Source organism: Strix aluco, chromosome 2 (genome assembly GCF_031877795.1).
Source record: "Strix aluco isolate bStrAlu1 chromosome 2, bStrAlu1.hap1, whole genome shotgun sequence".
Lineage (NCBI taxonomy): Eukaryota > Metazoa > Chordata > Aves > Strigiformes > Strigidae > Strix > Strix aluco.
The window spans coordinates 127022940-127040124 of record NC_133932.1 but is presented as its reverse complement, the minus strand read 5'-3'; the positions used below and the strand labels follow the sequence as shown (position 1 = coordinate 127040124).

Below are 17185 nucleotides of genomic sequence, written 5' to 3'. Positions count from 1 at the left end.
TATCTCAGTGCTTACTATGGAGGATAACTTTTTGTGCTCCTTATTATCACTCATGTAACGTGTAGTTGAATGTGTCTATTCATGTGTGTTTAATTACACTAGAATTTATATAGGCTGCAGTTACATTTCTGAACTGTAGAAGAGTTGCCAAGACTGAATGTCCCTGATGAAAAGCAATGTAAATTGAAGCATAATCTATTATATGTCAGTGGTGGAGCCATTCAAATCTGATCCAAGGGCCACTGATATGAATAAATAGATGCACAATAAGTTTATTGAGCATTGAATGAGCCTTTAATGAGGCTTTCAAATTAGGAAATGAACAGGAAAGATAAATTTAACTGTAATCTCTTGTATAAGATGTTTATACCACATTTTTTCAGTCATCATTTTCTTTGTTGCTGAGACTACCTGTCATCTAAAAAGGCAATACTGCATACAGATGTTTCTTCCTTGATTACAGTGGTGTCAGCCACTTGAAAGACTCTTTGAACTTCAAACACTTTAAAAGTCTAGGTATCTTTATCAGCTGCCTTCTTGACCAACAGATCATTTCCTCTGAAGGAAATAATTTGATTCTGACAAGAATAATAGAAGGCTACTTGTGGGCAGGATTTAAATGGCTCCATGGTACAAATAGACAAATTGGCATACCTAGAGAGTACCATTTTGCTTTGTTTTTGCTGTCAATGAAGGTAAAGGGGTTGATGACGCTGAAGAAGTGACCTGTTTTGCAGGAAGTAATAAAGGCAGCAACTCTGAAGTACAGTCCCTCAGCTCCTTCCAGTCTGATTCCGGTGATGATAATGGTAAGAAATGGTTTTATCTTTATTATGCTGGGGACAAAGCTATTTAACTCTCTTTCTAATATTACTAAAAACATTTTGGTGACATCTCGAAAACACTTCAATGATGCTAGAAGTCAGAAAGTCCTGGGTTCAAACCCTCACTTTATGTCCATTTTTTAAATTATAGGAGCATAATTAAAATCTTGATGCTTGGAGATGTTGTATCAGTACCAAGCTTTACAGTGTATTAGAGGTGTGATAAAGCAGAGTCACGTTGCCAAGATTTCAGTTGACTAATATGTTGCAAGTGAAACTGTAGAATTTCTATCATTTTCCCTCTTAGAAGAGGATGACTTTCATGTTTCATCAGTCAAATTAAAGGGAATTTCTGTACCGTTTGCCAGGTCTCATTCATGGTCCCAACAAAACTCTGCTGGTGCTCAGCAGCAACAATGAGTGGATGAGCCAGTCCCTGGTGGCTTGGCCTTTCCCTGGCAATCACAGCTCAGCGAACAATACAGCACCATTAAATCCTTGCTCGGTGCATGTTCATCGCCCGCTCTCATGTCCTACATCATTATCTCAGTGGGTGACATGGGCAGAACCATACACAGCCTGAAAGAGGCCTACAAAGTCAGAGCAAACCTTTGTTCCTACAGCCCATGTATGTTGAGCATTGGGTCTGAGAAAAGGCAAGATGTTTCTGCCAGAGAGGGATGATGGATGTCAGGAAAGCCTCATTCAGATATACAGAAAAAGATTAGCACAAAGAAATTGTACTTAGTTTCTTCAGCCGCCAGTTAATGAACTGTCTGGAGACTCAGTTCCTCAGTCATGTCATGCAGCTCTTCCCTAGGTACTCTTAAATGTTGAAAAAAGCACTTAAAGCAAAGTGCACTTGCAGTTCCTTTTGGTTCAGCTGTGGCTGAAGCATCATGAGTATTTTTGTCAAGCTTCTCAGTGCTTTTCTGCCCCGGTGCCCAAAAAAAACCCCTTTAGTGTTTTTTAGAATAATTATTAGAATTATTATTATTTAAATAATACCTATTTATATTATAATTACCTTTAGAATAATTATTCTGGTGGTCATTTATTGTACATGGTTACTTTTTGTATCTCCCAAATTTTCAAGCCTCTGATCCTGCCCCCATTTAAATCAGTGACACAGTACCCATTGAAGCTGGATTGGACCTTCTGGCCCGCTCATTTTTTGTGAAAGCTGCATTTAAAATATGGCCTTTAGAGATAACAATTCTAGTTCAGGGTCTAAACAAATCCATATCTTCAGGGAGAATGATGGAAGAAACTTAAATCATATGAGTCGTTTGCAGAGGTCAGTGCAAGACTTCATGCTCTGGTTTTCTTGCAGCAGCAGGGAAAGTTTGCAGTGAAGGAGCCTAAAATACAAGTACAAACATAAGTAAGCATATACGCTCTCACATACATGTACATGACAGATATCCCTCTTGAAGCCATAAATCCTTCCTCTTCCTGTCATTTTAATTCTTTGTGCCTCACATCCCTGCAAAGGTTAAAAGGTTGTCAGTGAAACAAATGCAATTCAACATCCACACTCTTTGGGGGCACAGGACAGGCTGCTCCTTCTCCAGACTCCTTCCTCCAAAGCCAAGAGCAATGCTGCCGGGTGCTCACATGGCTAGCCATGTGTTCAAATCACTGTGCCAACACTGTCTTGTGAAACTGGTTAATCACTTCCAGTGGGGGAAACCTGTGATCCACCAGAGAAGCACTGGGATGCATCCTGCTGAAGGTGTGAACAGCCCTATGCTGATCCGTTTGTATCAGGTGCAGGTGGCCTCCACTCACCCTCTCCATGATGTTTGGAGCCTTCTCTTGCTGGGTTGAATAGGGGTTGTCTCACCATGCAAACCCTTTTGGGGTGTTATTTTGAACCTACTTTTATTTTTTTTCACCTTATTTCTATTGCATTTAAATTGCTCAGCTCCCCCAGTCTCGCTGAGAGTAGTTAGCAGTATTTTTTGTGATCAAAAACCAAAAATTACTAGCCACAATTTTTTTAAAAGAAGTTGCCCACTTTCAGCAGTAATACTTGGAGAAGTCACTTCAAAGGCAAGTTATAGGTTTCCATGGCAAGCTATTTTGAATGCAGAGGAGACATGACAAAAGTGTATTTTTAGGTTATTGTTTCACTGCAGGCTAATGGATGGTTGTACTGGGAAGTCCAAGGAACTGCTGCTGCTGACAGCAATTTTTACCCCTGAGCACTGCCTTGTACTGAACTGCCTGGGGTAGAAGTTTCCCTCCCTCCATGAACATGCTCTGCTCTGCTCCCACCAGAGTCAACCCTTAGTTGCAATGAAGGCTGTGCTGACCTTGATTTTTGACCTTCTGCTTTTCACTGTTGGTTGTTCTCTTCGAGTTTACAGCCACACTCCATCTCTTTTCCCAGCCATGTAGCAGCTAATTACATAGAGTCACTTATTTTTCCATAATGTTTATTATGCATTAACCAACACAATTGTACCCTTTTAAAATTACCAGTGCTGTTGATGGCATAAACAAGCTCACTATTGACATAGAACATGGTTTCTTTGGTTTATCAAGGCTCTTTTTGCCAACCCTTCAGAAGGACTGACGAAATTGGATGAGATCCTTGATCCCATGCCCAAAATTTAACAAAGATGTCAAAATACTCAACATACATTGCTGTTAACATGTTTCTTGTGACCTCTAAGTCTATTGGCTGTGTGAAACAAAAAAGTATGTCTTGCCCAGTATGTCTAGTCTCCCTCTTAGCCTGCTCCAAAGCAATCGGTTTTCTCATAATTAAAGACAAAGGAAAAGGGATGGATCCAGTACCCACTGAACCAGAGCTTTCACTCTGGTTTTGGTGGGTTTTATTTCAGGTCCTCAAAGGTAGGGGTGTTAATTGGTCCAAAATGCAGACCATCTAGAGGAGCACACATTGTAGGTCTGTTGGACTCCAAGATAAACAATTGCACATTCTACATTAATTATTTCAAGGGAAAAGTATGTTGTGATGAAAAACCTGCAGAGAACACACAAAGCATTTGTGAAAATATTCTGTCAAACACAGATCAAAATTTGAACCAAACCTACTTGGATGTGTCCTCCTAATTATAGCAGTACTGCTTAACATCCCAGAGGTATTACATGGCATAGCACAAATAGTAAATAAGTAAAACATTCCTCTTAGGAAATAGATGGAGCTTAGCACCGTTTCAGATGGTGTGATGGTCTAAAAGATAATAATCCATAGGAGCACATGGCACCGTCTCTGGAGACCTTTAAGCAAGAATTAATTCTAAATTAGTGTCAGGTAGACAAGATACTGCTTTGTTTAATTGAATCAGCTGGCCAGTCTGCTTGAATTTATGAGGTGATACACATCATCTCATATGCCTTTCTGGAAATGGTGGTTTGGAATTTATCACCACTCTGAAAATGTATGGGATTATCTGAAATGAAATGTCCTGCAACCCACTGCATAAATCATGCATTGGTCAGCAGCCTTTTTTTTTTTTTTACCAATGTCAGTTCTGTCTGAGAGAATTTATTGTGGTAACATATGATGTGTGTTTTAAATACTAACCTGAAGCTGTCCTTCCCCTCCCTTTATTTTCTGCTTTCCCTCCCCTGCAAGCTTCCATAGTGACTGTCATACAGCTTGTCAACAATGTAGTTGACACTATAGAAAATGAAGGTATTTAAATTTTTTTCTTTTTTGTTATGCAACAATGCTTCCTGTTTTCATTATGAAACATTCCAGCAGAACCTCACTAATCTACACTGACCAGCAAACCTGTGGCAGGGATTGGGTTTTGTAGATCAGCATGTTCACCAGCAAACATGAAAATACCAGAGGGATGTACCACACAATATCTGTGGGAAATTGCAAGTGGTAGAAAAGGTGTCAAGGCCTTCATCCTGTTTCTGTTCAAGTCAATGGTTTTGCTTGCTTATTCCCATTGCCTTCAGAAAAAATGATTAGGTTGATAATGGAGCCAAATTATTGAGATTTTCCTGGCTGCAGAGACTGGGAAGCATAAGAAGACACATGAAGGCTGTAAAGTATCCCAGGCAGCAGTAGAGCTGGGTTATGCACTCTGACAGGACCACATGGAGAGGAACAAAGTGGTGATAGGCAGGTGGCTGGTGTCTCCCAGGTAACACTGTCAAATAGAAGATGTGTAGACACAACTCCGTGGATACCATGTAGCAAGGCAGCCTCACTGCCTGTCCCCTGGGGTTGATGCACCCATTGAATAAAGCATGGCAGTTGGGTCTAAGAACCTAACACTCAGCTCTGCCACTGACCTCTTGGGTAGCCTCAGGCACATCATGTTACAAGTGAACTGGTTTCCCTGCCTGTAAAACAGGAATATCACTATTTTCCTCTTCCATAAAGCACTGAGGAAATGTGATGTATCGTAGATAAACATTACTTCTATTTACTTACGCAACATTTATCCTTGGGAAAATGTCAACATCAACTCAAGTTATCCACAAGTCCAAAATTTCATCTGTCTTTAGCAAATTTAAGACAGGTTTTGCAGACTTCAGCTAATCCAGTCTGCATAATGTTTAAGGATGATCAAGTAAATTATTTTTGTAAAATCACCGGTTTTTTTCTTGACCCAATGTCACAGTAATTTTGAAAAGCACTTTTACTCCTATCTAGTGATGGCACGAGTATTTGTCTATAGTATATTTACCGATTTCCTGAAGTTTAAGAGTGCCATTCTTCTCATTATCAAATAAATGAAGTAGCCAAGGTTAATTAAAAAAGGAAGTCCCACTCAAGAAATAAGAAAATAACCTTGAAAAGAAACCACAGACACTGTAAATGGCCTTGCTTTCCTAAAGAAAAGCTTAAGCAAACACACTGGCTCCCCATCATGCTTTACAGGTCAGAAGAAGCCAGCCTGGCAGCAGATTCAAGAGGCTGTCACTGAAAATGCTTTGCCCACTTCCCAGTTCCTTATATGAGACTTAAGAATCTTGCATGCTCTGCCACAGAGCTGCAGGAGGATGGGGCTCCTTCCCCAGGGAGTTGTCAGGGGTTATGCAAGTCAGCAGATTAGTGAGGTTCTCCTGGATCCTGAAACCACACAACTCGGAGGGACCTGACACGTCTCGGGTGCAATGTCATTACACTGACCGAAAGACAGCAAAATACGCTTTACAAAAAAGAGAGAAGTGAAGGACAAGAGTGGTTAGGGCCGGTTCAGACACTGCTGCTAAACCTGCAGTAGCCCCAACCCTCCTCACCCTAGGCTAACACAGAGCAGGTAGAAAGCTGTCTGGCTAATGAGCTAACGAAGAAATCACCACCACCACATGCACCGTATGGTGGTAAGCAAGGACAAGAGTGGTGTTAGTAGACGGAGGCCTGGAGAATAGTCTTCTCTGTCTTCATCTGTGAGCTCCAGAGGTTAAGTACTGTAATGCCATAAAGATCTATTTATCTGGCCAGACCTCCTCCAGCAACGCAGTCCAGAGACCTTGCCCAGTGACTTCTTGCATGAAGCCCAATAACATGTGGCTGAACAAGAGCATCTCATCTAGAAAACGCTGCAGCTTATTCCCTGCTCTTGTCTTACATAAAACCTCTTTCCTTGCTCTCTCCCCATCCCTGCACCCTCTCCATACTGGAATGCCTCCCTCCCCACCGGCTAGCATGGCAGTGCAGGTGGGAGGTGGGTATGGGGTTGCGGGGCATTGTAGCTGACAGCCCCATTAAATGGCTTTGTATTCTATTCTATTCAGGTTCTTATACCGTGCCCATCACCATGGTATCTGAGCCCAGGTGGGCCCAGATTTGTTTGAACCGGCCCTGAGAATGGTAGATTCTTATTTTTCTGTTTCAAAGTGAACAAGTGAGAGAGAAATGTACTTTGCAATTATAAACCATAGAGATGGTGGATAGCCCTTTTTGTATTAAGAATTCCAGCTCTAATGTAATTCCATATCTGTTCAGTGAGGGTAAATAATTAAAATATGATAGAAAAGGAATATAGTACACGACATAATCATTTCTTTATGTATGTCTGCATTTGACTGGGCAAGCTTATCTTGTACGCTAAAATAAAGAACAATTAAAAATCCTATTAAAATGACACAAAGGCAGCTGTATTTTAGAAATATGCATGCAGAGTTTTGTATTTTCACATGTAATACCATGCTGGTAACAAGCTCCAAGTTACCAGTTTTTACTTTTCACTTTGTATCTGACAGTGTCTGTTATGGATCAAGGACAGAACTACAACAGAGGTGATTTTTCTGAGACACTTTCTGCCTGTTGGACTGGGCTGGGGTGGGCAGGGCACTGACTTGATCTGTTTTTTTCTTCAGCTGTTTCATGTGTCCTCTTTTGTTTGAATTCTGTTGGGTTCCAATGCTGCATGAGAATGGCCAGACACCTTTTTTATTTCAGGATCCAGCGTTCAGTCAATCAGATTATTTGCTTGCACACTTTCTTTCTTGAAACGAAGTCTTTGGAGGTGGAAGGGGAGACTAGATGTAATACCATAAGCATGCTGACTGCATTTATAGATTTTTTCAATTAGCTGTGAAAAGCATTAATTCAGAGATTTTTGTCATTTTGATTTCTTGGACTCATAGTTTCTAATACAACCCAGTAGCATCCTAAAAAGCAAAATGCGTGAGAGTGACCATGTTTTGTTTCTTTGCTTGTTGCATTAGCATCATAATACAATTCATTCTTCTCCCCTACCCCTCTGGTCAGAGCATGGCTGACCTGTGTTGATGGCCTGTGGCGCATGCTGTGATTTGAACGTGCTGTGAGGACTAAGAGGCAAGTGCATGCAGGACACTTTGCTCTCTTTCGCAGCCCCATCCTAACAAAGTGCTGTGGTTCTCTTCCCTGCTGCAGCGTATCATTGGGATACCTCTGACTGGATGCCAAGTGCTCGCTTGTCCGACATTGAGGAAGTGCCCAATTTTGAGACGGCAGATGGAGGCTCAGCTCATCACGGCAGTACCAGAGAGCTGGAAACAGATTACTACCTTGGTGGCTACGACATTGACAGCGACTATCCTCCCCCTCACGAAGAGGAGTTTTTAAGCCAGGACCAGTTACCACCTCCTCTTCCAGAGGATTATCCGGACCAATATGAAACCCTCCCGCCCTCGCAGCCAGTCTCAATGGCAAGTACGCTCAGCCCTGATTGCAGGCGACGGCCGCACTTCCACCCTAGTCAATACCTCCCTCCTCACCAGTTCCCCAATGAGACGGACACCACAGGGTCTCAGACTGGGAATGAGTTTAGTACTTTTGCTGTTGGCCCAAGCCAGAACACAGAAAACGTTAGTGCAGGTAAGATGACCTTATCCTTGCACAACTCTCTAGATGCCTCCTCCTCTGACGTCTCAGCCAGCTGCGGCTTTGATGACTCCGAAGTAGCCATGAGTGACTATGAAAGCGTGGAGGAACTCAACCTAGAAAATGTTCACATTCCATTTGTGGAGACCCAGCATCAGACACAAGTGTAAAGGAAGCTCTCTTCCTCTTCTTCTTCTTCTTCTTCCTCCTCTTTTTTTTTTTTTTTTTTTGTCATTTGGTCCAATTAATAGTATAAATATTGAGAAGAAATTTTGCTGAAGGTGTATCTATATATATTGGGCAAGGCAAAAATACAATATAACCCCCTATTAACTTGTTCAGAAATGATACTGTATGTGCAGACAGGAAGAGATCAATTGTGTTAAGTATTATACATCACAAAATTGTTACAGACAATCTGGAGAGTATGTACCTTCTATTTATTACCAAGAGTAAAACTCAGCTTTTGAGGCAGGGGGAAACAATAATTGCTAAATAATTTCTTTCTCTCCCCCAAAGTTTGATTTTTTTTTTTTGATATTGTATTATTAAAAGTGTTACAGTGTTATGATCTCCCCACAGTATTAAGGAACTGGTATGGATCATTCCAAGATGCACTGTTGCATGAAATTTTATGTCAGCAAACGAGCGAAAGCAATTGATCGCTGAGGCTGCTATGTACAACACGTCAGATGGCTGAAAAAACAGCATTTACAAATTGACCTGTCAAAGACAAGTGACCAGTCATTTGTTCATAAATATTTATCTGTACTTTTGTTTGTTACCTAGCATTTTATTCTACTTGGTGTGCATATAGAGCAACATATATACAGCATATATTTACTCCAAACTGGCCTACTTTGGTTGCCATTTTTTAAAACCTGATGTCAGGTGAGTGTGCATAACTTCACTCATGAGGACTAGAAATGTCAGAGTTTGGCTCAGTAGTGTCCCAGTTTTTCCCCAGCTGCACAGCCTCCCTTGACTTCTGTGTGGAATGTGAACATGTATTTGAAAACATCGGGAATCCTAACTATCTACAAAGCACTGCTGAATTTTTTGAAATTCCTTGCTTGGGCGATCACCTCTTTAACAGCAGTCATCATGCTACAATTATTGCAGTAAAATGAGTTGCAATTAAGTTGCATATAACGCTGCTGTAACCTCAGATCGTTAGCTTAATGTCATTTGGCAAATGTCCATCCTTAGAGTTTACGTGATGAGTCCTCAGCTGCTGTAAACTGACTCAGTCGGTGGAACTGCACGGATGGGCTGTGGCCAATGATCTGGCCCTAGATTTTTCAGCTGGATGTGTGATTTCATAGGATGAGGACTTCCAGAGGTTGTTTGCAGACTTCAGAATATTGTTGTGGGATGAGGAAAACCATGGCATCTGTATGCTTTTATGCTTCCCTCAGCCTGATTGGAGTAAATGGCCTTTCACAATGATTTGGCCAGAGCAGCTAAGTGCATTATGGAAATATGGGATTTTCACTCAATGATTAAATCAGAATGTGCATACCTGTTGCTCAGTGCTATGAAAATGTTTTTACCACTGCATTTTACAGCATATGTATACCTTATACAGTGAATGTGAGTCTGCAGTTTGCATTACTGCTGGGGTTTTCCATTCCTTCCATGGCATAATTCAGTCGTTCTGAAAAGCTATTGAATACATAAATCGTTGTTGTGGATGAACAGATTCATTAACAGGTTTCCTCTGCTGCTTTCCATGTCCTGTCTCTTGGTCAAACATCTTAACTGGATAGTTTCAGCAGTTGTATTTCAGGGTGTGTTCTTGACTAATTTGAGTTTCACCCAGAATTAAATTGTGGGTCATTTCTTGACATACAGGACTTTTTTATTCAGAAATTGCCCCCAACATAAAGAAATTATTTATAGAATGTAATCTAAATAATTGCAGCTTGTAACACTTTTAATAAAACAGGATTTCTAAAATTCTCAAAGTAGGTACAATATGTTGCTGCTTCCCTCCAATAGCTCATATAGCTGTGAAAGATTGGTGTAGAAATTTTCTTTGGGATCATGCAGCAATTCTTCACAAGAAAACAGCTCATTATACAGGTACATGAATAAATTGAGTGAATTTCTAAAAAGAATGTACTGCACATACAAGTATTATCAAGTACTTGTCTGCAAATAGTTCCTGTCCATTGAATTTATGAATGTCCCTTGGTCTTCTCAAAGTAAACATGCTTCTGTAACAGTGATATATTCTGAATGTGCTCATGGTATGTTTCAGCCCCTTTTCCCTGCTACTACCCCTGTGTTTTCAAGAAGAAAAAAAATATGGAAATTTGTATCGCGATTGCAAGGAACTGAGGGATTTGCCAATAAGCCATGAAATGGTTTGGCAAACCTAGAGGCACAGAGAGAGGATGACTTGCATTGTTCATGAAGTCTATGTTGCCAGAAAGCAGATGCAATTAGATTGATGTCTCTTCAAGAGTAGGAACATTTGAGTTTGAAAAACAAAGCTGCAAATTTAGCTGCACTTTTAAAAATGGTATGACTTTCCAAGAATGTAACACTCTCTTAGCATCAGGCTGCAGTTTACATGAGGTTTGCTCCTACTCAGTTTTGGTGTGAGACATTTTTATCCATTATGAGATTAGTTCTATTCGAGCCCCCAGTTAGTTATGAAGTGTAGTGAAAATTCTTGAGTAAGCCTGAGATACCGATATCAAAATTTTACTGGGACATATCAAAAGTGTCATGAGGGAAAACACCATGGGAGCCTAGCAATTGCCATACAAAAAAAAAAAAAAAATTAAAAAAAAAATAATCAATGTTTCTTACCAAGCTTGTTGCCTCAGTAATATCTTGTTGGTAGTGAGTTTTACTAGTAAAATATACATAAATACAATGTATAGTACTTTTTCTGTTATGATGTTGTTGCCATTTCATTTCACTGAACGCCTACTTATTAAAGTGCTGTTGGGAAGGTGCCAAGGATCACCCATTCAGCCTTCTCTGTCCCACTCATGATTTCTATACCTCAGTATCTCCTCCCCTCCAAATCAAATAGGCCTAATCCGTCTTTAAACAGATGCCCCTCTGTGAATCCTGGTACTTCTATGGCCTTTCTGGTTTTCTTCTGGCTCTGTTTGACAATTATAAGACCTGAATGCAGATCTCAAGGTGAAATACCTCTTAGGGAGTAAGATTTTCATATTAACATCTCTCTTGTTAATCCGAACCATTTTATTTTCTTTTCAATTATGGCTCCAAATGGACAAGCCACAGTCTTCTAGCCTGAAAGATAACAACATTCATAACCTAATATAAGAATTAGCGTTCATATTATTCCATCCAATATATATTTCTTTTTCTGCCATATGGTGATTTTTTTTATCGCTGCTGCTGTCATTGCCAGGTCCCTGGTTCTGTTCCCTCACATCTCTGCTTATCCTGTGTGTCTGTATTTCAATTAACATTCCTGTAGATGGCTCCACTACACGGTATTTTCTTTTGGAATCATCTGTAGGACAGGTTTCATAGACTTAATAAAGTACTTTTGAGTATCAGTGGATTTTAACTCTTAGTATCAAGACAGTCTTTGCTTTTTGTAAAGAAACAACTAAAGAAATAACCAACTTGTTAAAATGCAAATACATGCTCGTATCAGAAATCACTGACTGCCAGGGGTATATGAGTCTGAGAAAAAGGGTGCGTGTTCTCAGTGTTTTGATCAGGTAGAGAATGTCATGAACATTGACAGCCTTTTTGATAACTCTGGCAATGGAAAGAGCCGTAAAGTGACTGACAACAGAATTTATGCTGCCAATACCACATTAAGTGGCCTTGTGCAAAAGGAAGAATTAGGTTTATGTACCTTTCTTAAATATGTTAATTATTTTGCCTTTGCATTATAAACATCCTAAAAAAAAAAAGGGAAAAAAAAACCCCACAGAACCATAGATACTGGATGTGATTGCTGCCCTGAGCCAGTATCTTACAGCAGGGCAAAGGGCCAAAGGTGACACCATGGACCTGCAGAATTACTTCCCTCCCATGGGGCCAAATGGACAGCCTCACTAGAAGACCACCATAAAGTTGCCTTCCTATAGGGCCCTCCTATAGGACACAGCTTATGAAGGCAACCAGGAGGATGTTGCAATGCAGTGATTCATTACAGTACTGTGATCTCCAGGCAATCAAGCTATTTTCCTAAAGCTTGGTGACGTCTGATCCTGAATTATCCCATGGATTTCTTTAATGTACAGTTGGAGTAAAAGGCTGAAAGGAGTCAAAGGCTTCCCACTTCCACTGTTTTCCTGAAGTCAGAAAGTTGTATGCTCCATCTCTCAAGCAGGCTCTTCCCCTCTGCGTGTCCCACAGAAAAGTTAAATTTTGTTCCTCAGAACTTTTTTCTACCCTTCTCTAAATTCTCTAGTGTAGTCTGAAGTAGTGCTAGCCTTGATGTATTGGCATCCTCTCCAGTCAGAAACTCAGAGTGGGTGCAGCACAGTGAAAAAATGCATGCCACTGAAATGCTGATTAATGGGGAGGCAGCAGCCTGTTGTCTGTGAGCCAGGCAGGTGGTAAACTTTGAGAACATGACATAAAAATTGTTGCTCTTGGCTCAATATAAATCCCATTGTAAAGAGAAATGTGGGTTGGACAGGACAAATGGTTAAACTTTACCCATCATTGAGCTCCTGCTTGAAAAAGCTAAATGGATGCTATAGTGTATCCTTATAGCCAATAATAATTGCAGTCATGGGAGAGATCTGGACCAGTTCTGCTAAGCTTCATTTGAAAAGGTAGCATCCTTAATAATGGGGAAAAACATCTATTTAAAACCAGTAGTGAAAGTATATCTGTGGTTTGTTGGTATTTTTTGGAGCTCTTCACTGAGTAATAACAGATGTTTCATAGGTTTCCAATGAGAGAGCTACATCCAACCTAGATGATTCTGTGATCTTCAGGTTCATTCTCTGATGGTTTACCGTCATTTACCATATAGTAAAACTGTGCTTTTTGCCTGTTTGCATCTCTATTCCTCTCAATACACCAAACTGTGATTTGAGCCTTAGAAATTTAGACTATTGCCAATTATCCATGGCTTTTAGCCTGTGTTTCATAAACTTGACATTCAACATCTCCATTATCAGAAGGGCCATTCAGTTAGTAAATTAGTTGCATCATGCAAGGGATGGGCGGATGGGGAGGAAATGAAATTAAATTCATTTCTTTATGTAATAATGAAAAGCAATAATTGCAAATGTGTCGTGTTACACAAAGGCCATAAGTAATCTTTACCAGTGTTAAGAGTGCACTTGAACTGTATTACAGAAAGAGATTGGAGCCCTCAGAACCGTAGCATTCTTCTGTCATAAGAATACCTGAATCACTATTATTTAACAATTTAACAAGCCCATACTGCTGCTTTTCAGGAGGTGACAAAGATGTTTAGGAGTGAAAGCAGTTCTCTTTAAAGCACTGTATCGGAAAAGATTGTCTTGTAAATTTTACCTGTTGCAAGCAGGCTGGTTTGTAAAAGATGTATGTTTTGGTGTTTAAAAAGAAGTTTATAAAATAATGTATATAATGGTTTCAAATTACCAGGCTTTTGTAGATATTTGATGCCAATCAGGTCGCTTTAATTTTTTTTGTTTGTTTGTTTGTTTGTTTGTTTGATATAATTCTAAAGAGTCATCAAAGTTGGTTTAAACTTTTAAGGTAACAGCAAAAAACAAAAAAAAACTTTTAGATTTGAAAACTTTTTACTCATTTCAAAATGTACTGTAACTTTCCTTTGGGTTCAACTCTTTTGTTTAACTTTTTTCTGTTTTTAAGAAGATGTTTTTTATTGACTTTTTTTAAATGAATGTGTTTTGCACAAAAAACTAGAGATATGATTTTTATGCCATTTCAAGTAGGTGTTAAGAGATGTCATTTCTCCAATGACAACAAATTCAACCTTATGCAAAAGGGAAGGTTTATCACTTTTAAGTGGGTATAGTCCTTCATCCGAAAACTAATTGTTCCTTCATAATTGCTGTTGGCAGTATTGTCTTGTGTTCTTTTGCTATAAAAACAAAACAACAAAAAAAAAGTGTACAGGTTTGTAACTGCCAAAATTTGCTAAAGTTGATGGTTAAAACAAGTTTTTCCAAGTAAAAAAAAGAAAAGCCCAGCTGTGTTGACTATTTCTTGATTTTTCTCCTACTTTCAAAGGAGGGAATAAGATAAAACACATCAGTTCTGCAAGGAATGTAGCATTTCATTGCCTTTCTGTGTACAGGATTGCAGAAAATGCTACTTTTTTTGGATTCTTCATATTCGTTTCATTATTACATGGCAACTCCTCCATAGGGGCCCCTAGTCGCACTGCAGAGCTCTCTTGACAAGAGTTGCTTAGCTGATGTGTGTACACTAAGGCAGTTGCCTAATTAAATCCACATTCTGAAATAATGCAAAAGGCATCATGTAGCCATCTAGACAGTGAGCTTCATCGACGGAGACAATTTCAGGGGACCATCCAACTATCCTGTGTTAGCAGCTTAGTGGGGGTACAAGGGACAGGTTTGTAAATGGCAGCTTGCTCCACAGTGCAGCTGGGACAGATTTGTCTCCTGCCATGGGCATCTCTATTCTCCAGCATCGTGGCACTGGCACCTGGGAGCAGCTGGGACAAATTCAAGTGGGAAATCTTGTGTGTGTAAGCACTGCCCCAGAAAAGAGTGCTAGGAACAAAAAATGTGCTAGGAACAGAAAATGTGCTAGGAACGATACTCAGTCTGCTCAGGGGTTTGCATTCAGGGATACCCCATTTACTTCTCCTTCATCACATCTGTTCAACTCCATAGCCCAGGCTGCCCCAGCTGGGCTAGACTGAAGCATGGCTAGCCCAGCTGTGATGTAGGAGGAAGGAGAGATGTTCCTTCCAGAGCTCTTTGAACACCGTGCCATGATGCAGACAGAAGCATGCATCATGCTGCTGGGAAGGAGGGATGCTGCCTGCAGCATGGTATCCCATTAAAACATGTAGGACTCAGAGCAGTGTTTCAATCAAGCCCGCCAGCCAGGGCACAAGTACCCTTTCTCAACATTCTTGAAACAGAAGTTTAACCTATGGAAAGGCAAAATTAAAACAACATAGAAGTCTTTCTTCCCTCAAGAATACCTAAGTTTTTTTCCTAGAATGGATGAGTCCCTTACTTTAGCCAGTTTTCTATTTAATTTTCTATTTCTATATTCCCTGCTTGTAGAGAAGCTCTTCTTCTTTTCCACCTTTCCCAACAAATTTTGACACAATCTCAGGGAAATATTTGTGGCAGCAGAAATATCACGACAGTTCAGTGAGGCTCACTGTTATAGTGAGATGAATCAGAGCATTATACATGGAAGTACTAGTTTGGAGACATTGAAGAGTAAATGACGTAAAATTCTTGCCTCTGTTTAATGTTCAAAGCTAGAGATAGGGAATGACACCAGTATTTCTTTTGGGACAGAAAAGATAAGAATTGAGATGGCAAACAGGTCAAAACGCATGTGTCTTGTCAAAATGGAACCACCACCACTGGTTCTCCCCTTAACTTGGGCCAAAAATAAGCTATTTCTTCCTTCCATGTGTTATAGTAACAGGTTGTGTAAACTTGAAGCATATCCAGTCCAACATGGTGGAAGCCACCTCCCACTAGTAACTCTGGAGTGCTGCCAGTGCATAAAGTCACACAGCAGCAGAAACCATTGTGATCCAAAACTAAGGAGGTAGCATCTAAAGAGAAGAAATGAAAAGGATCAGACACTAAAACGACAGCTCCGGTGATTTCAGTGGACCTGGAGTTTTTCACACAGAAGCTTTTCCTTTATTTCCACAGAATCATCTGTAGTACAAAGCAGTGTGAAAATCAGAGTTAGGTGGCTGGCTGTGGCATTTCCAGCCCTTCAGAAAAACTTGGGAGGTCTCCTGCAGTATCCTAGAAATTGGTCAGCTGGACATGAAGAGAAGGAAACAGTCCTTCCTACATGCAAACTTACTGAGTATCTCCATTTTCAGATCGAAGAAAGACCTTTCCCTGCTGGTAACGTTTGCTGCGTCCACTTCTCATCCTGCCTGCCCCCACTCTTAACATGCAAAGGGGAAAAAAATCAGTGCAATGACTGTGACTTTCTCTCATGTTCAAAGAAAGCAATTTAGAACCCCCCTATCCCTTCTCAGCCAGCAGTCATACACCGCAAGGAAGAAAGCCTTTTCCAGAAGGCACGTCAGCCACCTGAAGGAAGGGCTCCTGGCTGCAGAGAGAAACATGCATGGTATCATAGGAGAGGAGGCAAGGAAAAGGTAACAGCAGGTGAACGTCAAGTTCTTCCTCTCTTAGTTTAAGTCTTTCAGATGTATGTTCACCCCAGCAGTACCAAGGGTCTTTCTATACATATATAGTTAAGTTAAACTTGCTTTTCTAGGCTTCCAAGAGACTACTTAAATTTATTCCTTCCAGCACATGAGACCCTCATGCCCCTGGTTCTGGGGTGAAAGAGTGGTCAACTAGTAGGGCTTCTTATAGGACTCAGTGAGTCCTATAAGGAGTCCTACTAGGGGCTATATAGACATGGTGACCTATAAAGACATGGTGACCAGCCCTGGCAGGGAAAAACTTACAGTGTCCCTAAGGACACTGCCATGTTTCTTATAGGTGAGGTATGGCCAGGGACGTTCAAATGCAAGCCAGGAAAGGCACATGAATTGTAAGTCCACTGCCAGTTTGAGATGACTTTTAGCTTCCAGCATGTTTGGAATAACTTTCTACAGCACACGTAATGTGAGCTCCCACTAGAGCCAATGGGCAGCCACAGGCACCTCCCATGGAAGACGTACTTTACAAGCTAGGGGTAAATCCACCACGCTCTGTGGACACAGCTACTCTGAAGCTATTGCCTAGCGAAGAAAGAAGGTACAAAGAACCAGCTGCACAGAAGCTAATTCCAGCTGTCCCACTTGGCTAGTTCTTGGCCTGCTCAGACATGTCATGAATTGCTCTCAAGGGAAAAATGCTGCTGTAAACTGGCCAAACAGAGA

The 17185-nt window shown here is 40.6% G+C and overlaps 1 protein-coding gene across 1 annotated transcript in view; it reads left to right on the top strand.

Moving 5' to 3' along the window:
- Positions 1–14299, top strand: part of FAT3 (FAT atypical cadherin 3) — a 415532-nt gene extending 401233 nt beyond the window's left edge. The window contains exons 25-28 of the mRNA XM_074816293.1: positions 696–809; positions 4435–4494; positions 7029–7064; positions 7687–14299. Coding sequence (XP_074672394.1) covers positions 696–809; positions 4435–4494; positions 7029–7064; positions 7687–8306 — 830 coding nt within the window. The 3' untranslated portion in view covers positions 8307–14299. The remainder of the gene's footprint in view (positions 1–695; positions 810–4434; positions 4495–7028; positions 7065–7686) is intronic.
- The last annotated feature ends 2886 nt before the right edge of the window (positions 14300–17185 follow it).